General features: G+C 37.4%; 1 protein-coding gene across 1 annotated transcript in view; it reads left to right on the plus strand.

The window, feature by feature from the left end:
* Window positions 1–9,368: 9,368 nt before the first annotated feature.
* Window positions 9,369–24,818, plus strand: part of LOC145990223 (bone morphogenetic protein 2-like) — a 34,536-nt gene continuing 19,086 nt past the window's right edge. Inside the window, exons 1-3 of the mRNA XM_083125897.1 lie at window positions 9,369–9,739; window positions 10,353–10,506; window positions 14,207–14,358. Of these exons, the coding sequence (XP_082982023.1) occupies window positions 9,578–9,739; window positions 10,353–10,506; window positions 14,207–14,358 (468 nt within the window). The 5' untranslated portion in view covers window positions 9,369–9,577. The remainder of the gene's footprint in view (window positions 9,740–10,352; window positions 10,507–14,206; window positions 14,359–24,818) is intronic.

Below are 24,818 nucleotides of genomic sequence, written 5' to 3' on the forward strand. Positions count from 1 at the left end.
TATGGAAAGAACTATAATAAAATTTCAAGTGTATAAACGTGGTATATATTTTGGGAAATATAGCATTGAACCTAGAAATAAACCATGAATATATTTAAAAAAAATATGCTTTGACGTGTTACGTACCTCCTCCTCTGTGCAAGGAATTTATCCTACGCTCCTAATGTAATGAGCAAATGACTCTGACAATCACTACTCGTGGTAAATTACACTCTCGGATTAACGTTAATAAAAGTTTTATTCTTCGTGTACTCACTCACAAGAATTTACAAGCTTAAAGGCCCGCATCGGTATTACACTGGATTTCTTCATACCCCTGTTATCCTATGATAACACCATTAAGCCTTGTTTCCATGAAAACCAAAAATCCAAAACTGAATTTACTTTATTATTAAACATAAACTAAACGTTACGTTTCAACCTTGTAGCAAGGTCTTCTTCAGACTCTGTACAAAAGTATATTGGATTTTTGGTTCCCTGTTATCCTGTTAATATATATACTAAGTTACCTTGATAGTGAGATTGTTGATAAATTGATCATTTTGTGAATTTCGTTGCCAGGTTGACATCTACAGGTTAGTCCTTCTCATAATGGTTATCTGTAACACACAAATCACAAAATAAAAAATGATGAACTCAAAATTCCAAAATTAAGTTTAAGTAATATACAACTGTAATGTAACGTTCAGTGCATTACAGGCATAATGTATTTTCTTCTAGACTTCAGTTTTCCTAACGATGTTCTGGATAAGGCTTCTAGCTGCCTGAAGAATCTATCGAAATTCAGCTTTCTCCATAGTCAATAGCTCTCCAACGAATTTCACCTGTAAGATAATTCCTGTTTCTCGAAAGTGTTACGTGATATGTTGTCAAAGAGATTTATTCGTAACTATAATTAAATGCGCTAGAAAAAGTTGGAGATGTTTCGTGTTTATCACTGAACAGCATCAAGATATATGCAGCTCATAAAAGGGGAGGGTCTAAATTTGGACACTTATCTCGCCAGGAATCTCGTGCTCTGACAAACGACAAAGCGAGGAGGAGTAGAGCCATATATGTCGTTGTCCAAAATCTAGAATGACGGAAGAAAACTCACGCACTGTGTCAACTGAGATGCAAGATAAGCTCTGGCTCCAGTCGTTTGGAGTCAAAAACATTTCCGTACGAAAGTCTGTAGAGTTTACATCTGGAGCCTCTTCGTTCATTTTCATTTTCGAGGTAGCAGAATTCTTCTGAGATAGTTGAGGCAAAATGTTAAGCCCAAAATACGTCTATTTTATAAACACCACTGTTGCGCTATTGATTCATGGAGTATAGTGACAACCCATTAAATATGTTTAAAAATGTGTAGACAGAGTTAATAAATAAATTAGTTTTAGAGTTGATATAGTCTTCAGAATCTAATAACCATGCGAGAGACCCAGGTTCGATCCCCGATGGGGGAGAACCGGAACTTTTTCCACCTGTTCAAGCGGCTCCGGCGCCCACCCAGCGTCGTATAAAGTGGGTACCTGGAGGAAACTCTGGGGAGTAAAGACGGCATGGGGCGTGGTGCTGATCACATAACACTCACTTTCGGTCGTGATCAAGAAAGTGTGGGGCCCTAACTCCACGTTCCCTACACGCCTTCATGGTGTGGTGCAAAGCACAGGAGAGCACTTTACTTTAATTACAGATTGACGCAGATTTTTAAAACTGTAATCTTACACTCCCTTTAATCTTCTTTTTTCTTGTTACTAATCATTCTGCATACACCTCTCACTAATTCTTGGCACTTCTCCATATTTCTACTACCGAACATACTAAAGTACCCGATACTTCCCAGGAAATATCTCCCTCCTTTCCTTCCTGAAGATGTCCCAGGTACCAACCGTCGTACCAATGACCATACCAGCCCGACCAACTCTTGCTGATCTCCCGCAAGTATCCTTGCATCAACCACCATATCCCTTCTTCATTCCTAGTATTAATACTTACACCTCAAAGCCAATAATAATACCTCGCTATCTAAAACATTACATACCCTGCTTAACATTCATAGAAGCGTGTTAATGACTACCCATCATCTAATTCATAAGCACTAATGCACACGACACACAATATAACCTATCCTAACAAAACATTACCCAACCAATTACACACTTATGTGATTTTGTATCTGTATTCAAAAATATTATTAATGTTAACCACTAACACACATTTATCTCCTACTATTACTAACCTTTATTATAATCTTACTTATCCCTCGTAGAATGCTGTAATACCAACTTTGTTCAGGAAAACCGAAAGAAATTGGTTCATCACACTGGAGCATTCATGTCATTGCAACAGTGAATTACTGTAAGTAAAAAAGGGAAAATAAAAGATAAATCAAAGAGAAACTGGGAAGTCCGTGAAAAATTCGCGGAACTGACGCCCTGCCCTGGGTTAATTTTCAGGTATTAGGGCATAAGCTCATACCTCCGAAAGTATGAGGGTGGAGGAGGGCATATTTCAGGGGTTTCCCCTTTTTGACTTTTATAATCTTCAGAATCGGGGTGCAAGGGGTGGCCATCTGGCATTGCACCCAGAAGTCAACCTCACTTCCACGTAGTACTCTCCGGGAACTGATTCTTGAAGGCCAACGAGTCTCTGGCGTCTGGACCTACAGTGAGAATAATCCTCTGTAGAACTGTGTGCTATCCTGTGTTTGTCCTTGGATGAGCTGAGTGACCCTTTACTGCCTTAGCTTTTAACCTAAATGAGGAGATTTTAGTCATGCATAGTTTTAGTTTTATTTCTTGCATAGTACTGAATGGATTAGTTTCAAAAATTAAGTAAGAAATTTTTAACAGACATTTTATATTTTTGTTACGAGCCTCACCTCAGTTTTGTTTTACTTAAGGAGTTTTCACCGTATTACGTGAAAGGCAACAGTAGTCCATGTGCTGAAGTGCCCGTACTTGTATATAAATCAGTCAATCAGTTACGGTAAGGAGCTGGGCTCCGTATAATCTGACGGGTGCAAATAACCCCAGCGTCACACACCCAAAAATCATATTTCAATAATCAACAACAACAACAAAAATCTTCAAAATCTTCTAATGCCTCTAAATATTGTTTTATATTTTGACACTTTGTTTGATTTGATTTGGTTTATTTTACTTCGTTTTCCTGTCAGTTTTGGCTAATTGCTAAGATAAGAATGAGTGATGATGTAATGAAATTGATGAAGGGACACTAACAAGTCAAGGCTGGGGTTCGAACCCGGGACCCATCGCGTCGTAGCGCACTTTGGTACCACCTTTGGCACTTCCGAAAATGAAAGGAAAGGATAGAAATGAAAGATTGATGGGAATGAATTAATGGAATCTCTTCATTAAACCTAAATATCCCTTCAACAAAGATACGTTTTTTATCTCTATCAGAGATTTTACTCCTACATAATACAGTACTAGTCCTCTATATTAGTGATTGATTGATTGGTTTGCTTTATTTTACTTCGCTTCTTGTGCCACTTTTGGCTAATTTGCGAAGATAGGGAACAATTATGATATGATGAAATTGATGAATAGATACTCACAAACATCCATACCCAGGCCAGGATTCGAACCCGGGACCCCTGGCGTCGTAGCGCATATTACCACGGAGGAGGAGTTTAAGACATATATTTCCATAAGATAGATTTTTGAATGTTAACTCGTTCACAATACAAGTATCGTTGTACTGTAGTATGTTTCAATTTATTACCAAGAAATGAAAAATATTAAGGTTTTTGTTAGTATGGGCTATAATATAAGTATGATATACTTATATTAATGGAAAAAGTCCATAGGACGAGATAATTTACACCATGACAAGTTTCTCAAAGCTTCGTCATTTTCACATTAAATCCTTGCACAATAAGTTACACGCACCCCCAAACAAACACCCTCCCCCACCACACATACACACATATATAAATGTATGTACAGTGCCGTGCCCGGGGGGGGGGTTGATGGGAGTTAAAACCCCCCCTTGGCCCAGTATTCCTTAAAAAAAAGATCGTCAAAAGTAGGAAAATATGACAAAATGAGAGCTGACTACCAAGAAAAAGTATACATAACCCCTCCCTTTCAAAAATCCTGTGCACGCCACTGTGTATGTATGTGTATATATATATGTATATCCTAACCAGCAACAAATGTCTTCCAAATTTCCTCCCTATACTGGACAAAATCAATCTACTCTTGACCATTCTTACCACAATGCTTGGGAGACGAGACTATGCCCGGTGCGTCTCGTTTCTAACATTAGTGCTTGTAACGTCGATCGACTCCATCATGCAATGCGAAAATGAGAGATTCTCTTGTGAACGAGTTTCTTAATAACCTGTCCATGTATTATAGGGGAAATGCCTTAGTAACACAACACCTGTGTGAATTCATGAAGAATTTCTACGCAGCAAGCATAAGGATAGAAGGCCACAATTCATAACTCAATTCATAAATACCTTATGAAACAGAAATACACCGAATATAATACATTCACGGAGACAAGCCAAACGCATCCCTTTAGAAGTAACACACAATGGCATATCAGCTGTTGGTAATTATAGAACTGAACTATCCAATCTAACATTTCAAAATAATTTTATTTCGAATGATATTTTAGATCATCCTCCTATCAAATCTATCTGCTCTCTCTTTCTGCCGTCTTTACAGAACCAGGTGAAGTCTTGCACTTCCTTACCTCCTCCTCTTCTCACCGACCATCTGGACCAAACAATATTCCTTCTATTTTCCTTTTAAAACAGCTCACTCACTAGCTACTCCTCTTGCAATTATACAATATGTGCTTCTCTGAAGCCTGCTTTCCCACTCAATGGAAGAAAGCAAATATCATTCCTATTTTTAAATCTCTCCTTTCCGCACTTGCTATTGTCTGTGAAAAAATTCTGAAAAATAGACTTCTGAATTTCACATCCCCTTATATTAACACAGCACAACACGGCTTTCTTCCAAATTCTTCATGCCTTACCAATCTGTCTTCTATGCAATCCTCTGCCATAAACGCCATTACTAATCGTAATCAGTTACATGTTGTGTACTTTGATCTGTCCAAAGCTTTTAATTCAGTGAATCACCATTATTTACTGCATAAATTATCTAACAGATTTAACATCACTGGAAACACGTTAAAATTAGTGAAAGACTATCTAAGAAATAGACAACAACGCGTTATACTTCCTGGAACTCATTCTAACTGGCTTCCTGTTATATCTGGTGTGCCGCAAGGAAGTGTTCTTGGCCCTCTGTTATCTGTATTATATCTGGATGATCTCACAGACCTCTTTAATTCCCCCATCCCAAGCACAATTCTAATGTTTGCCGATGATTGCAAGATTATGAGAGAAATAAAACAGCCATCAGACATACAAATTCTACAAAATGACATAAACAGATTCTCTGAATGGTGTAAGCGATGGAAACTGTCCACAGACCCTTCTAAATGCTCTTACATAACAATTTCATTGAAGCAAAACATTCTTGAAGGTAATTATATACTCACAGACCTCCCTCTAACAAAAGAAGCACAACACCGAGATCTAGGTATCCTCATAGATTCAAAACTAACTATCAACCATCACAAAAAAGGCAATGCGTATGCTAGGCGTACTTTACAGATTCACCGAAATCAATAACCCGAAAGCACTTCCCATTTACTTAAAAAAAATATGTCCCCATTCTAGAATAGCTACTGTTCACCAATCTGGAACATAGCTGTCCATTCTCATACCTCCAAGATCGACATTGTTCTAACCTTTTTCTCCACATCGTTCGTTATAGAGTGCCTGCCCTGAGACATCTGCCTAATAGAGATCTGCTTGTAAATCTGCACTTTAATACTCCAGAAACTCGTAGATACGTTGCAGATATGAAATTGCTATACAAGATCATAAATGGAAACTTAAGATGCAGCATCCCACTTCACAAACTCTCACTCAGAGTGCCTAGACATAAATCACGGAGCAAGGAAACTTTCCACACTGCAACTCCCAGGCTCTCACTCATACAACGTTCACTATTCCATAAGTTACCGAATCAGTTCAATAGCATCTCAAAACAAATAGATATATTCAGTTCATATTCATCTTTTATCACCAACATAGGAAAAAATGTACATAAGTAATGCTTTTGTGAAACTGATCTGTTTACCTTGGTACTGTTTTGGCTTGTTTATTTTCGTTTATTTTATGATATCCTTTTTTTGTGCTTTTAATCTTAGTCTATTGTCTTGCTGTTGTTTCTTTCTGGTATAAAATGGCTTCTGCTGTACTGGAAATTTCAATAAATAAATTAATTTCAACTGAGAGGGAAGAACTTAGACGTTTATTTCCGGTATACTCTGCTGAAAATTAGTTGGCGGTTTTTCGCAAACCTATCGCCTTCGGGTTGAGTTCTTGCGATACCGAATAGAACCGTCGATAGATCTCGGAAGGGTTACACGTTACAAATTTTTTCGCAGATTCGCATAGGTTAACTTAGTCCAGATCCGCCAGCTGATAAGTATTTTTGCAGTATGCCAATGCACTGATAAATACCCATGGAGGCTATCGCTGTTACGTAGTAAATGCGGCTCTAACAGTTTCACTGTGCGATTACATTCCTTGACTTCCTCAAATTATGTACGTCATGATTCTAAGTTACACAGGAAGGAGTTAAGATTTTATTGTACTTACAGTAAGCAGTTTGAATTCGTTATTTTTCAAAACCCATCTCATGCGTGCAAGTTTTACCAAACTAATTTAACACTAAACTCCGAATATGTATTGAAATTTAATTTTTTAAGTCGCTTTATATCTCTTCAGATTACACAGGTCGACATGGGTTTGGATGTCTCGCAGATGACTGTTATCTCCGAATAATTTCAGCATGGTGATTCGAATAATGAAATCCACTTTTACCATTCCATCTAGTTTTTTTCACAAAGCAGCCCTAATTTTACAATAAAATGTGTAGTTTCATCATTTCCCCAATAGATGGCTCCGTTTAGATGGTGGTAAAATATTGTTTTTTTACATTCAAATCCTCTAATCCTGAACTATAATTTCACATCGAATAGTAAACATTTAATCCTCATTCACGTGACACATTGGCATGAAAATTGTATGGATTTTGATAATATAGTTTTATTTTCGAAATCCATCATGAAAAAATCATTCATAACATGTCCAATACTCAATGTTATAATATGATGGGTTGATTGAACTTAACGACGTGCAGAAAAATCCTGACTTAGAGAAAAATTCCTGACGTGATGGGAAGAAATTTATGTCATTTTCGTGATCAGCATTCAAAATACTTTTAGAATCACCTATTCGTTTGTAAACAACCGAAATTTCACTTGTATAAATATCTTTTGTTGCGTTCTGTAATAGGTGTAAGGGAATGGCGAATATGATAATTTTGATTGTGAAATAATGAAATATCATGACGTGATGGGGAAAAATGAATGTCATGTGTGTGATCAGCATTCAAGACACTTCCAGAATCACCTTTTAGTTTGTAAACAGCCGACATTTCCCTTGCATAAATTTATTTCGTAGCGTTCTGCAATAAATGTAATGGAATGGGGAATATGAGAATTTTGATTGTAAAAATGTGAAAAATTCCTGACGTGATAGGAAAAAATGGATGTCATTTCTGTGATCAGCATTCAAAATGCTTCCAGAATCACCGTTTGTTTTGCAAACAACCGACATTTTTTTCAGAAACACAAGGCCGTGTTATTTGTAACAAAATGGGCTAATGCAGATTGGGTGAAATTCACGACACCCAGGTCCACACCAAGACTCGAACCGGAAATATTCGCTGCAAGATCGTTGGTCGAACACTGAAGAGTTGGAATGTGGCTTCATGCAATTTATGCCTTTCTCAAGGACATATTTAGGGGGTGGGTCCAGGGGTCCGGACCCCTCCCCCTCCACCCCGAAAGACTTATCACGTACAAAAATTAAATAATGAAAAATATATTCGTTTAGCCTTTGTTGTATAATTTCCTCTGAACTTATTGGAAGACAAGGATTATATTGGGATCATACGACATTGAAGGACTTTTTTTGGTTGGGGTCCAGGGGTCCGGACCCCAACGAATAACTTACCAAACTAAAATTAAGTAAAGAAAATAATAGCATTTGTTGCATAATCGATGGATATTAATTTCCTCTGAACTTTTTAGAAGGCAAGGATTATATTGGGATCATGCGGCTTTAAATGACATTACAAAGATGATTTATGTACACTACTACTCAAAATCATATGCATAAAATTTTAATCATAAACTTACTTTTCTCCAACTACATGTAACGTAATTTTTGTTATTCGATATTCATCTATTTGACATTAATTTCATTGCCAGGGCACTTGTTTTTATGTATATTCTTCCGATCTTAACTACAGGTAAGCTACGTAATGAATATGCGTTGTTATATTTCTATTCTTATACAGTCTTTTTACCTACTCGTGTAATAATAATATATTAATTTATGTATTGTAATAAGTGTTAATTTGATTTAATATAATTATTTTAATTTATACATTATTATTATTATTATTCCTGAGACACTTGGTTCCGAGCCCCTCCCCCCGAAACATTTTTCTACATACGTGCCTGGCCTTAATAAAATAGTATTTGTTTATGGATAATCTGGAACGATGGGTTTCGATAACTGATGGCTGTACGATTTATGAGTGGAGAAGCGACAAATATATTAGAAAATCAATTCCAGTCATGTTTCGTATGGATTAACAAGCTTGTCTGAATAAAGTACACAAATTTGTCGCCCTGAGCAACAGTTGTAAGAACTAGAAACAGCACATTCATTAGTAACATTGCACACGACTCACTTGGCAACACATGTGTTTGCTTTGGAATCTACGTCCTCTCTCTCCCCCTCTCGTTCGCCCCCTCTCTAAATCACTGGCCCTGTGTCACAATTTGACATCAACAGGATTTGGGACCAAAGGAGCATGCATGCAAGCAAAGCTTTCACTTTTGTATGAAGACGTTCCTGTCAATACACGCGTGGGCGTTATCATTCCATGTTTAGAAGCTATTTAGAGACGCGCGACTGGCGGCATTACCTGTCCCGAAGATGCGGATGTATGTGCGGTGCCTGAGAGCGCGGGCGGGAGGCCCCTCTGCTTCTCATATCTCACGGATATGGAAGGGGAAGCAGCATTCCTCGCGGCGACAAGACTGGGAGGAGACGATGTCCCAGTCGACAGCCGGAACGCAGCCCAGAGTCTTGATTAATGCCAGCCCTTGTCGGGGGTGACGGAGTTGGCATCCTCCTATGGTACCCTCCATTCACAGTTAAATAAGGGTATTTGATACGTGATTGGTGCTAAAGGGGGGAGTTCCTCGCCACACGGCACCCACCTCACTTCTTTTAAGTTCCTCTAAAGAAGAAGACACGCCACAGTTTTGCGAAGATAGCCGAACGTCGAATTGGTATTTGCTCCGGCATCTCGGGGACTGTGCTGTCTCTATATTTGGACTTACTTCCAAGATCTCGAGCAGATTAACAAACGGCTTCTGAATCTCGTTTAGAGGGATGGTAATAATGCGTGTATTGTCATTTGCCATCGTTGTATTGTGCATCTGTGGGTATGTACACGGACGACACTCAGTGGTGCCCGATGACAGTGAAGAGGAGCTGCTGAACGAAATCAGGGAAAGAGAAATAAAAGACAAGGCACTGGAGAAATTGCAAGAGGTTCGTACTAACTTATAAGATAATGTTGTTCTTAGTCTTCAATTTGAGTTATGTATGTTGTGACTACAGAAGGATTTTTCATTAAAACATGACAATGATGAAAATAGTTGTTGTATATATTATGTTGTATGAGCAGCCAAGTAATAAGTATTATGATAAAATGTGATATATATATATAATCAAATAGTAAATGCCATTACATAAACACATTGTTCCTTTGTCTGAAAAAGCTGTATTCGTTAACCCTTGTTTAACCCAACGAACGATTATTATTTCCTAGAACTGTATGTCAACAAAATTATAATTTCATCTTCATAAAAATATTGAAATAGCGACAAAAACCGAGATGCAGACGATTATAACGTGCAATAATTTCCCTGTTGGCTATATGGGAGATGAATTAATTTTATATAGTTACATTGGTTGATTGCCATATTTTAAATCCCCGACCAGATTTCCGGAGATGTTTCCTAAATACATTCACTTTATATTGGTAACTTTTCGTCTGTAATTCACGTAAAGTTTTGTTCACTTGAACAAAACGTGACAATTGATCTTGATTTACAAAATGAGGTGTTTGTTCCCTAGCTTAATGATCGTCTTCCATTGACAGGTGTTTGGATTGCCAGACCCAGGGGAGCACCATCGACACCAAGTTCCTCCGCAGTTTATGATGGAGCTCTACAACACAATCGCGGATTCCAACGGAATTACACGTGGGAAGAATCCTTACAATGCGAAGGTCGTTCGTAGTTTTATTGAAAGAGGTAAGAAAATTTTATCTTGAGTATCATTCTTGAAAAGGGCAGTTCACACTCATTGAAGTTGTAGGGTTAGGCCTCGTATGGTTTAAGATAGTATGATTCTTATAATTTACCAAATCTTTATTTCTTAATGTTCATACCGGATATAGTTGGTGGCCATTGCTCTATTTTAATATCCTCAGTCGAGCTTGACTTGAGGATATTCAGTCAAATAATGAAAATATTAAATCTGATATTTGTATTTTACATAGCTACGTGTCTACGTGTGATAAACAAAGGATCTCAATTACTTGAAAATGAAGATAAATGTTCGAATTCAATTCTTATTTTAAAAATATTTTTCCATCTTTTCATCTTTTAAGTAGTCATTGTAGAAGAAGGAGATTAACTGTTACACAGGAAAACATGACGAACGATAATTTTCTTTTCAAAACTTGCTCAGAACGTAGCAGACCGAAAATGAATATTTTTCTGAATACATTCAGATATTTTGGAGAGAAGAGAGAGAGTGGAGAATGAAAGCCGAAACTGACATCAAAGCATTGAATGTTTCGTACTTTCTTGGTACTGTGAGAAATATTGTGACATGTTTGAGAAAAAGCGATACGGAGACTAGAAGAACGACAGCGTTTATGGCCACATATTCTTTAAAAATCCTTTAAAATATGTATCTTGTTAAAAAATATTTGCATTCGTGTGTAGGCAGCTACAAAATCTGGAATCTAGGATAAGGTTATTACTGCGACATATGCGATAAGCATAATATAAAAAAAAACTCGAACATGTGTGTATTTATTTAGCTGTACTACGTCACAGTCGGTTGATTGTCAGTGTTGGAACAAAAGAGGCTAACTAGAAAGAGAAAAATAATTCCTTAGTGTGTTTTAGTGCTGTGAGTGACAAACACTTTGCTAGGCACCTGTGAAAATGAGGACTGCCAAAATCGCCCTCTTAGTGTATTAATACAAATCAGTCAGAATTTAGAACTTCAAATATAAGTGCACCGAGTTAAAGATGAAATATTTTCCACTTCCATTCCATGCAGAAGTACCTTTTCCCAAAGTTTCTGTAGTGACCTCATCTATTATATTTTTTATTAACTAAGAGTGAGTCTACTCACGGATATATATCCATGTGAACTTCATTATTCCATTATTACACAAACTCCTATATACTACATTATCTTATACTTACCAAAGAACTGAATTAATTGAAGGAAACTTGAAAGTAAGACAATCTTATAGCACCCTTCAAGATCGATTTTCAAAACTTTTGAACGAAGTAAAACGAAGTGTGTTTCGTTGTCATGGAGACAACCAACAAAAGAGATTATTAGAGCTATTATAAATTCATGAAAACTGATTTCGGAATCTGTACGAGAGGTAATACAGCAAAATATTGACAAAACAGTTGACGTACCTAATGGAGATGGTGAACGACGAGACATCAATTTTTAATGTATTAAAGCAAATACAGTTGATGTTAGATATTTTCCAGTGGTTGATTTTGCTTCATGATCTTACTAGAATGCATTATTTCCATTACCCTTATGGCGATCGGATGTGTGAGAAAGTATATTCTGTTATTGATTTCGTCTCGAGTTGTAAATATCTCTCGTTCTCGTCTCGAGTCTCGAGAAGCATAGTATAAGCAACGTGTCACTGCACAAGCTTTATGGAAGCTATTAATGCAAACAACTTTCACAATAGACTTTTCTGCGTGATGCCTCGTTTCGACGCCACGAACTTTGAAATGTATATTTTATAATGAATCCACGCAAGTACGTTGCACAGGCTCTTTGTCTGGCTTTCCCTATGGTTAAGTGATAACACCGTTGCCTTGTCATCAAGGGGTTCCGGGTTCGATACCCGGTGGAGGCACATAGTGGTTCGGATCCCACTTTAAACTGTACGTCCAGTCCCGATTAGCCTTACTGTCTACATAAAGTAGACTTAAACACGAGCTCAACTCGATATTAAATATAAAAAGATAACATTTAGTGAAGCAGCTGGTACTTACTGTCTTACTTCAACATAAATGGTACCAAACATGCTGTTTGGTATCATTGGAGGCAAACAATAAATAATTTAACAATGAACATATCTTCAGTCTTTAATATCTGAGAATAACTAAAATTATTTAAGTAATCTATAATTTAAAACTTGATGCATTTTAAATATTCTTCATTACCTGTTTTGTCTAATTCATTCACAAATCTATACCTATCGACTCGGAGACCACTACAAATGCAAAGACACTAAAAAATCTAACAAAATATTAGTTTATTAAAATATACGAGTACCCATATGGCAAACCTTCAACGTAAAGATTTTTCACAATCCCACTCCAAGGCTCCCGCTTCCCCGCTTGTGTAATAACCTGCCTGCAAATATTGATATTTTCTTGTCAGAACGCAGTTTCCAACAATCGTTATGAATGCACATATAACTTTTTTTTCTGAGTCACCTCTTATTGCCTTAATTTTGCTGTTGTTGATATTTTGCTACATTTTCAGTATAAAATGGTATTTGAGTACGGTATCTGAAACTTTAAGCAAATAAATAAATATAGTTAGTTCGTTTAAGAATCTGTATTGCGAGTTTATGGTTAGTACCCATGGGGCATAAACGGAACTCCAATTTTTCTTCAGCTGGAATTGTGCTATTGTGAGACCGCGCTTCAGCCTTTTATGGCAGTGCCATCTCTTCGCTTTGAGTTGTCTTTGTACTTCCCAATTCATGATCTCTCTCGCGATTGAAGCATATGTGTTCCACTTTATTGCTCTTTCCGGTATTTCATCTAACCCAGGGGTTCTCAAACTTTTTCGTTTCACGTCGCTCTTAGTGTTTCAAGATTTTGCCGCGGCGCCCAAGTCAGAATGTAAGCCTATCTAATACTTACAACGGTCAGTTAGTGTGGTTAGGTTGGTTGCCGTAAGTTAAAAAAATAAACACATATTTCAAATTCAGAAACATTTCTATATGTAAAAAGTACAAAATAAACACATATTTGGAACTATGGCCGTAACTTGGGACCTAATTTTGAGGGTGCACAATCAAAGTTGGGCTTAATTTTGAGGGGGCACAATCAGACTTGGGGCCTAATTTTGAGGGGACAGAATCAGACTTGGGGCCTAATTTTGAGGGGGCAGAATCAGACTTGGGGCCAAATTTTGAGGAGGCAGAATCAGACTTGGGGCCTAATTTTGAGGGGGCAGAATTAAACTTGGGCCTAATTTTGAGGAAGTAGAATCAAACCTGGGGCTTTACTTTGGGGGAAGAGATTCGAAAAGTTTTCCATCCCATATAAACAGCGTCCAGGATTATTTACTAAATAACTGTGACGTTTGCAAGATCAGAAATATTACTCTTTATTACTTTGCTTCTCCTTGAATAAACCTAATTTTTTTGGGTGGGGGGGCAAGCGCCCCCCATTGCCCCCGCCAAGTTACTCCTATGTTTGGAACAATCATATCATTTCAGTGAAAATATTGAAACATTTCGCGGCGACCCTGTAAGCTAGCCACGGCGTCCGAGGGAACCGCGGCACACACTTTGGAAACCATCTACTCATCATTTATTCTCTATTTAACTTACTAGTTTATATGGGCAGAAACACAATGTTAAACATCTAAATAGAGGGAATCTGGCCCATATGACTTATTTTCTTCTACGTTAACGTATGTACATTTATTTCATTGCAGACAATTCCCTGTCTCACTTCTTCTACTTCAACATATCGGGTCTGGAGGACGCTGAAACCGTGTTAGAGGCTGAGTTACATCTTTACAAAGTGAGGACGCCTCTCAGAGCTAATCATCCTCCAGTATTTCCTTCATCATCGCCACAGTATTTGGTAAGTTCAAGAAACAGTGTATTGCTAGTATTGATTTTCATTGACTTACAGGTAATATGAAATTCATTTTACATTTAATTTATATACACATCCATTAATTTTCAATTCTATTAATGAAGACACTTATCTAATGTCATAAATCCGCTCGAATCTAGTTAAATATTGGGTCGATGCATAAGTTCGTAGCGTTTTATAACATACATTAACAGGAATACAATAATTAATTAACACAAGTACACAGGTGATAAGATGAAACATTGTTATTGTAGTCTAACAATACACAGTCACAACAACACTCACTCGGTCAGCAATGTAGTCGCCTTCATTGTCAATGACCATCTGCCAACGTTGCAAAGGAGTTCCATGCCTCAGCTGTAGAACTGCTGTGTTTTCAGTATATGGCATTAGCCCCGTACACAGCACAAATGGTTTTTGATTTGAAGAAATCAGTTAGCCAAGTTTCATGAGCAGCTTCATGAAAAAATAGGTTCTTGCCTCGACCTTCTGTGCTCGAACAGTCAAGTGTGTGGCATTTAAATGTTACTGAGTTAAAGATCAAATATGAAATTTGTTATGTCGCGTAGCCTTTTTTTAAATACATTATTTATTACGTAGTTTTCCTTATCTCAATTTCGTAAAATTCACTTGCTCGCCAATTGTATGTAATAACTTAAATGAACATTGCACAAGAAAGCTTCAACTGTTCTTCTACAGCAAAGAAATGAAACTGATCTTACAGAATTTTCTTTAGAATGGCTGTAGCTTTTCGACATATAGAGCAATGTATGTAAATTTTAACTTCGACTTTTCTAAGCTGGTCGCGCTAGCCGTTTCCCCCTTTGTACCGCTGGTGCTCCTATTGAACCCCCCTCCTCACTCCTCGGCCGTCCCTTTTTTCTTTCACAATCGGCCAGTCTTCCCTTCCTCAAGTGATAAGAAAACCGCATGCTGAGAGCTAGGAAAAGAAAAAAGAAGGCAGAGAAAGGTTTTGGGGGAAAATCAATGGTTTGGGCGATGCTTGTAAACAGTTCTTCACTACGCGATATCCTAATACTAAATCACGATGGGTTTGTAGTGCAATGACAACAGTGAAGGACAGTGGATTTCCCCAGTATATTGTTCACAAATGGAAAGGGCTGATTGCACAGACTGAAGTACACCTTTACAAGAGGTTTGCCAGCGAAAGAAAAATTGTGCCAAATTACAACTTTTTTTTTTTGTGAGAACACGATAGTCCATTACCAAGGGATTTTTTTGGGGTGAAGGTGACTTTACCCAAAGTTTTTGGGTAAATATTGTGTAAATTCTATCTGGTGGTAGATTATCAACCAGCCACGCAAATGAATGACTTTTTAGCTGTCGATCATAAATAAGTTCAATGAACGTTCATTGTCAGTTTGAGATATTTCTTAGGGCCAATGGTAAAAAATACTTGATGATCTGTTATGGAAATAGTGCTATTTTTAAACATTTTGAACGTCCGTTCCATTTAATTTCGTTGATGAAGACACACAAAGAACACACATGCCCAGGCCGGACTTCGAACACGGCCTGGCCAACTAAGCCTTATAGACAAGCAGATTTCTAAGGTTGATTAGGAGAAGGGCTATAAAACAGTAGTCCAGGCCCACGCCATGGTAATAATTGTAGAAAGTGTTAGATATGAGACCCATACTTAAAAAAATATGGAAGATTAAAACTGTACTAAATTACTACAATGAAAACTTTAACGTCAATCAGAAATACATTATATGCCTTATTCATTAATCCATTGTGTAAAATCATAATGTAAGAAGTTAAGTTAAAATGCAAGAATGTTAATTCACCTCAGCTTCTTGCGATTAAAATAGCGATTGTTATTGAATGTTATGAAATATTCTCTAAAAATCGTTCTTTCGAATTGAACTTTTGTTAGATTACAAGAATGTTATTAACAATATAATTATTGAATATTACTAAGAGTGCTACTTTAATAAGTACAGTAATAAAGTTTGATATTCAAATTGGAAATGGATAGAAAAAATGACGTTAAAATATTACGTTAATAAAGTGAACGGTAATATTTACAGTAAATAGGCAGAAAACAGTACGAGTTTCAGCATCAACACAAACACATTCGTTAAAATAATAGCCATGGACAATTTGTCAACTGTGATCGTATCAATCGATTATATGCTGTGCGACATTCAGCTTTCATTTCTATCCAAGGCTCCCATATTTCGGAAAACAGAGTGATTGAAGAACTTTGACGTTTGCTCTTCTTGCTTTAATGAATCAAACGTGTACCTTTCAACTATGACATTCCTTTGAGGCTTAAAATGATCTTGTAACAAGCTACATAATTCTTCATATGTCTTGTGTGACACTTTTGCTGGTGCAACTAAATCGCTGAGTATATCGTACATTAGGCAAAACGGTACATTAAACATAATTTATTGTAACTTATAACTCCATGTTACAAAGATTCCATTTAAGACATTAACAGAGACAAAACACAATCTATCTACACATAGCAATAAGCACAATCTATCTTTACATTTTCATTATCATCTTCTCAACCTCTGTCAAATGTGATGGATAATTCGAATATTTCCACCTTTGCCGTTGGCTGTTCAATGAATAATAAGAGAATTTGACAAAGTAAAACGCATTTGTAATTAAAACGTAGGACATACGCTGCGTGTAAAAACCTAAACCACATTTCTAATTATATATATCATGACATATCATGCTAAACTCAGATATTACAAATGAACATGGATTATGAATATGATAAGATACAAACTTGCTTACTTGATTGATTGATTGATTTAGTTTATTTTACTTCGCTTTTCTGCAAATCGCGAAGATGAGTATGAATGGTAACAACATACAAGGGATGAAGGGACAATCACAAACACGTATGGACAACACCTAACTAATTCCCATACAGGTTTATAGCCATGAATCCAGACGCCAGAGCCTCGTTAATGTGCAAAATGCAGTCCAGAGTGTACTGCGTGGAAGTGAGGTTGACATTTGGGTGTCTTAAGAAAGTGTCACCCCTTACACCCAAAATACGAACTTCCGCTGTTTCATCTTGATTTTTTTTTATTCTTTTAGACCTGCTGATTAATTTGTCATCGGACATTAGTTTATTCAAGAAGCAAAATTGTCAATACCTGAACGAAAACATAACTACAACTTTTATTCAACTGCACAACTTTGCAGAAAAGGATAACATTCTAAAAAAATATTTCACCGAGTCTAGCGACCCACCTCTTATAAGTTGTAGGGTCAGAATTTATCGTTTCCTAAATGTCACCGGAGAGGAGAAAATGGAAACAAATCGGGCAGTCTCTGTGAACGGCGCGACCTGATCGACACAAGGTCCTAAGCAGTGGCGGCGATTAGGAGGTGGGGCGAAAGGGGGGGGGGCAATTGTACCCCCTGTCACTTTTTGCTAGTTTTGCTCCTGCACTATAATTTTAAGCCTTGAATATCAAGACAAAGTAAACTGTTCTTGCCCCCCCTTTCCACCCCAGATTTGGCACCCAATTGCTGGTCCTAAGCTTTGGAGAGGTATAACACAAGGCTCGCGTAAAGAGCGTGTAAAAATGGGCAGAACGATATTCTACCTTCCCGTCTTCCTTCGAGGCCTGAACATTGCCTCCAGTGAAATTGCCAACACTTAGGAAATCATTTTACCAACTACTGAAACGGTGCAGACCTTTGTGCATGATCAAGTTTACATTTGGAATGTGTTTGTTACAAATGGCTATTGTTATTTTATTCCTTTGCCAGAATGTATGTTTCCCCCTATTTCCATGGATACTTAGATCAATTGGCTAGATGCCGTTACTTCGTACTCTGATCTGGGTTCTCCATCACCTGGACTCTTCTGGTTCCATAAGGAAAGATTGGTAATAATTTCATTGTCCTAGATAATTAGTATATGCGAATATATTCATGATTTAAAATCACGACTCCATAAACACGTTGTTAAGAGTCTTTCCCATAGTTTAGTGGCTGTCAGTAGAATTGAAAATACTTAACGTCATTTTCTTTATTCATAACGACGCTCGGCTATTGTTATTCTGTCATTTTTAATTATGATTAATGGGTTTTTTATGTTAATTAATCAAGCGCCACGTGTCAGGGGTGGGGAAGGAGATGAGTCATCGATGACTCATGCGCACGTGTGAGTTTGGAATTAATTGTTTTCCATTAGTGCACAAAAGATACTATGATGTATCCCGTTTTTTACCCTAACCTAACCCTATTTTTGTACTTTATATATGCGTTACAGCCGGATATGAGTCATGGGTGCCTCATGCGCACGTGTGAGTTTGGAATTAATTGTTTTCCATTAGTACACAAAAGATACTATGATGTATGATGTATCCCGTTTTTTACCCTAACCTAACACTATTGTTGTACTTTATATACGCGTTACAGCCGGATATGAATCATGGACAATTCAGGCTGGCGTGGGAGCTTGGAATTAATGGTTTTCTATTAGTGCACAAAATATACTATTATCGAGTCCGTTTTCGGCCTTTTGCATCTCCCATTTATGCTTTTTTTTATATGTGTTTCAGCCGTATATGAGTCACGGACGATTTATACAGTCGTGGAGCTGGGTTTTAAGGGTTTTCGATTAGTGCATAATATTATGGTACCCGGTTCCGGCCTATTCTACCTATTGTTTTTGCTATGGCTGTGGCTATTGATGTCCCTTTCTGAATTCCATGTTGGTTTCTGTTTATCCTTGTTGCTGCTTGTTATCTGAGTTAGGTTGTTTGACTTCAGTGCTATCCTTTTTTAACTTTATTGTTGATTGCTTTTTGTTTATTTCCTTATTTGTTTTTATTTGTTTACTGAATAAGTTAAACTTTGACAAATACTGAACAAGAAATATACAAGCTTGTTGATAAATATCAATTTTTAAAAATAATTTTGTTACTATAGTAAATAATATTACAAGACACAAAACAAATAGATTCAGTAAACAAATAAAAACAAATAAGGAAATAAACAAAAAGCAATCAACAATAAAGTTAAAAAAGGATAGCACTGAAGTCAAACAACCTAACTCAGATAACAAGCAGCAACAAGGATATACAGAAACCAACATGGAATTCAGAAAGGGACATCAATAGCCACAGCCATAGCAAAAATAATAGGTAGTTAAACAAGCTAACTCAGATAACAAGCAGCAAAAAGGATAAACAGAAACCAACATGGAATTCAGAAAGGGACATGAATAGCCACAGCCATAGCAAAAATAATAGGTAGTCAAACAAGCTAAGTCAGATATGAAGCAGCAACATACCTCAGATTTCGAGCAGCAACAAGGCATAGAATAGAGTAAAACAGGGCATGCATATGGAGAAACTCAACAACATAGGAATAAAAGGGACAGCCAAGGCTATTTACAGTACAGAATTATAATTACCCAAATAAGCTACATCATACATAGCACCTGCGAATAGGAAATTAACAACATCAGCAGTAACTACTTATACCTGGTAGAACAACTAAGCGACTATAGTTAATCAGATAAATACATATTTTCACGAACTAATTTACCTCTACGTTAATAATACTGTCCTACCAGGAGCTTCATAGATCAATAAGACAATAGCGATTATTCTAAGTACTGCAACTTGACCGAAAATAGGAAAGTTACAAAACAACAACAACACAAGAAGGAAAGATACTTACTACCATTACAGCAGACACTCAATATCTCAAAAGACTATGCAAAATATTCTACAACAACCTGCTTCATAACATAAAAAACTGCTAAGTTCCCAAAAAGTATCCAATCAATGAAAGAAAACTGCTTGAAAAGGGAGAACTCTCTACAGTCTCGCAGAATTATAGGAAAATAACAGCAAAACTTGGAAGCAAACACACTCAATAATGCTCAATATGCATACACTTCACATGCAATCCCATGAAAAAGTCACATAGCAGACTCTCATCTGAACTTGGTCACCAAAAAACAGCACTTTGGGATTACTAATACTCATAAATACTACATTACTACTACTACTTTCTGATGCAGTAAAGTATTGACTAGGGCTGAATGATTCAATTACTGTAAAATATTAGTCTCTGATTGAAGTAAATAAAGTGCAAACAATACCTTTTGTTTGTAAAATAGGGTTGTTAATTCCTCTGATAGCCGAAATATCAACTTGTACATAGTAAATTTGAGAGTTTTAGCAATATTTGTCCTGAAATGGATATAAGTGTAACTTGTTAAGCGTGCCAAACACAAAATATTTAAGAAACAGTACAGTATAACCAGAATTTTGAAAGCTATCAGTACTCTAGTGTTTCTACCTAGGTGTCTGTAGTGGTAAAATATATCCAGTCCTTAAGATTTTTGTCCTTCCATTCATCTCCAGCGTCGCGATTAGTCACAAAAGCAAAAAGCGAAATATTTTGCTTGTTATAATTTCTACTTTTCATGCAATCACCTACACTATAGTACTTAGTTTAGTGAATTTTGTCGTTTACTGATTGGTCTGTTAAAGTTAGTAATCAATAAATACAAGGTGCGTCTGAAAAGTTCGGTGAATGATCCCATATTTGAAAAGCCGCGCTGGTTAGGATGACGCGCCCGCGCATGCGCATTGAGAGACATGTCAACAAGCTCCCCCTATCGTGCAAATCACCGAAGTGAAGCAGTGGTGCACGCTGCGACCAAGCTAACGGAGTGAGTGTGCGAACTCGTGTCATTGCAACATGGAGCGCAAAATGGAGCAACGCGTTAACATGAAGTTTTGCTTCAAATTAGAGAAAACGGCGACGGAGACTCATGGAATGTTAGTGCAAGTGTACAGTGTTGAAGCAGTGAGTAAAAAGTGTGTGTTTGAGTGGTTTAAACGCTTTAAAGACTGAAAGGAAGGTGTCGAGGATGAGCCGCGTTCGGGTCGACCGTCGACAAGTACAATCCCAGTCAACATCGAACGAGAGCGACGGATGCTTGCGGATGATCGGTGACTGTCGTTGAGAATGATCGCAGAAGAGTTGCAGATAAGTAAAGACAGTGTACGCACTATTGTTCACGAACATTTGAAAAAGCGAAAGATTTGTGCCCGGTTTGTACCGCACACGCTGACAGACGAGCAGGAGCAAACTCGGATGGAAACGTCTGGAGATGTCATCGACATGTCTGACCGGAAACAGCAGTTTTTGGAAACCAGCATTACTGGAGATGAGACCTGGTGCTACCAATACGATCCGTAGACCAAGCGACAGTCAATGGCATGGTGTTCATCGTCTTCCCCGCCTCCGCAAAAAAGTCGGCTGACAAAATCCAAGATTAAGACGACGTTGTTCGCCTTTTTCGACAGCAAGGGCTTGATCCATCATGAATTTCTGCCAGCGGGTCAAACTGTCAACGCGGAAGTTTACGAGGGAGTTTTGAAACGGCTGCTGCAACGCATCCGGCGGGTTCGGCCAGAACTGTACCGGAGTGGACAGTGGACTTTCCTCCACGACAACGCCCGTCCGCATACTGCGATCCGCGTGGTCAACTTTCTCGCCCAACGCCAGGTGACTGTTCTACCACACACTCCGTATTCTCCAGATTTGGCGCCGCAGACTTCTTTTTGTTTCCCCGCCTTAAATTAGCCCTGAAAGGCTTCCGCTTCGCAGACGTTGCAACCGATGTGAGACGTGTGTTGTAGCTAATCGTGATTACTCTGAAGGCCAGTAAAGGTATTTTGTTTGTAACTCTTCTTTCCTTTATTTTCTGAGACCATTCACCGAACTTTTCAGACGCACCTTGTATATACTTACATAGAAAAATCCTGATATAGTTGGATTCTCAAAAATATGTACAGTGTCTCTCAAAAGTTTAAGGATAACGACATTTTAAACTAGGCAACCCAATTTACACAAGGTGTTGGTGGGTTGCGTGTAGAGTTAGGCTCAAATTCAGGGTTGCCACATGCACAATAAATATTTATAAAATACGCGAAAGAAATAAAAACAAGTATTAGTGTATAAAAGTATTAAAAATATCACTATTATATCGCAAGTGACAAAATTCTTTCTGAAAGAAAAATAATAGGTTTTCTAGTATTTCATCGCTGATGAGTCTACAGAAAGGAAAAGAGGTGAGAGAAAACGAGAGGTGTCAAAGGACAGGAGAAAGATAAAGCGATAGGAGAAGAGGAAAAGTAGAGGAGAGAAGAAAGAGAGGACAGACGAGGTGAGGAGATGTAGTGAGGAGAATGGAAAAAGATTCTAGGAGAGACGAGGAAAATGGAGGAAAGAAGAGAAAAGAGAAGGAAAACGAGATGAGAGAAGAGAAAACGAAAAAGAGGGGAGTGAAGAGTAGAGTAAAGGAGAGAAGAACGAAAAGAAGAGGAGAAAAGTGCGTGGAGTCGGAAATCTAAGACAGGAAAGGAGGTACGAGGAGTGGAGATGAGTGGGATGGAGATAAGATGCGAGAAAAGTAGGGAAGGCGATATGAGATAAAAGCAGGGCAGAAGGAGTGGAGAGAAGAAGGAGAAGAGAAGAACAGAAGGGACTGAAGAGAAGAGGTAGTTGCAGAAAATATCGTCTCAGCGTCAAGAATTGATGCATTGGTCAAATTATCGACATGAAACATTCAATAACATTTTGAAATGTATTGGAGAATGTATTAAATCGGTGCGAAATGCCTTTTCGCTTAGTTCAGAGCAAGGTATAATCTTCCATGTAAGATCTTTGATTTTACCTGCGATTATACCACTAAAAACATGAATGTAATTTTAATATTTATAAGAATTATCCAATTTTTGTTAACTTGTCGGTTCGTTGAAATGGAGATTTTGTACTTTAATATTTCCCGTTACCCCATCGTTAATTCCAAACTGAATCATTCCGTTTCACACGGGGTGAGCAATGAACACAATGGGATAGGTCTAAAACTTACGAAAATTTTCTGCCACCGGAAGGGTTTGAACCTACGACCATCAGATTGACAGTCCTGAACGTTAAACACTAGCCTACAAGCTTTCGCTCCTGAAAGTAAGTAGAAGGAGCTGACCAATGTGAAATGTAGATGCAACTCTCCTCCTACATGTAATGTGCAAACAATACTTGTTTGTAACAAAGAAAACTAAGGTAGTACGACTCAGCGAAAATATTTAATGGAGAATTGCACATGATGAGAACTTTTCATTCGATATTTGCGGAGGTATCCTTGCATTGAACTCGAGTTGGAAAAGGGATAAAATTAGTATGTCCTGAATTGCCACAAATATAAATAGTTGTTTCATTAATATTTGTCAATGTCTTTGAAGCAGTACACAATTATCGTTAGAGTATCATAATTCACGATCTTATACATGAAAATATCTCTTTGAACGTGTGTCAATTCATTTATTTGTTTATTCTTTTATAAATTCCATTTGCAGAAAAATGTAGCTACTATACACTGCTATTACAAGTAATGTTACTCTTGATTGTAATAAAAGGAGAATTAAAAAAAGAACACCTCCTAAGGAGGATCGAACCTGGAACCGCAATCAATGATTTCAAGAACTCTAACCAATACACTTCTTAATTATTCGCCGCGTCAATATTGTAAACGTTATCCTGCAAAAAGAAGTTCAATACTCTGATATAGCTCTGTACTTCTAGAATTACACTATACACATGCATTTGAAAATTAACTCTGAATTTATTTCTTCGTTGTTAGTATATCTAAGCTTGTGAATATATTTTATTTGTAATTTTATAACGTTTACATGAACATCTAGGAAATAGTTCCTTATAATAACCTCAGATTGACCAAGTTGCCAATACAAACAAATGGAATACAGATTGTCTTCGAGCTTACATTGTTAAAAAGGAGCGGATATCCCAATACTTATTCAATACGGTTTCTTGGTTGTCAGAAATTATCACTTAAACTATTGCATGTTGAGCAAGTGCCACCCTAGCCGCCTCTGATGAAATCTATCATTCTTCATATTCTCTTTAAAATTCGACTCTGGTCACTTGTAACTTACTGGGTGCAGACACTTCATCGACGCACAGTGTTTAGCGATAAGATGCGGCCTTGAATAGCGTGAGTGAGTCACTTTGAACGCGAGCAAGCTACGCTACAAAGGTTGTCTGCCTTTGAAAACCAAGTCATTTTTTTCACCGTTTCCGAACGCGATTGCTATTGTAGAAGTATAAATTATTTTAAAAAGAGCAAGTTAGGAAATTAGACCAATGTTCTCCCGTCGTTTAAAACCAAATATTATCTATAACGAAAAGTTCACGATTGTGAAGAAACCTATCAGAGCATAAGGTGGTTGTAAATAATCAATATAATAGAAATATTCTCCAAAATTTCTCTCCCACTGTCTACGCCAGGCCAGTACCCAGGGGGGGGGGCATGGGGGGCATGCCCTCCTCGAACCCTGAAATATTTAAATGTGAACCTATCAATAACTACGAAAATAACATCGTCGATTTTAGAA

The sequence above is a fragment of the Lepisma saccharinum genome, chromosome 7 (genome assembly GCF_977018435.1).
Source record: "Lepisma saccharinum chromosome 7, izLepSacc3.1, whole genome shotgun sequence".
Taxonomy (NCBI): domain Eukaryota; kingdom Metazoa; phylum Arthropoda; class Insecta; order Zygentoma; family Lepismatidae; genus Lepisma; species Lepisma saccharinum.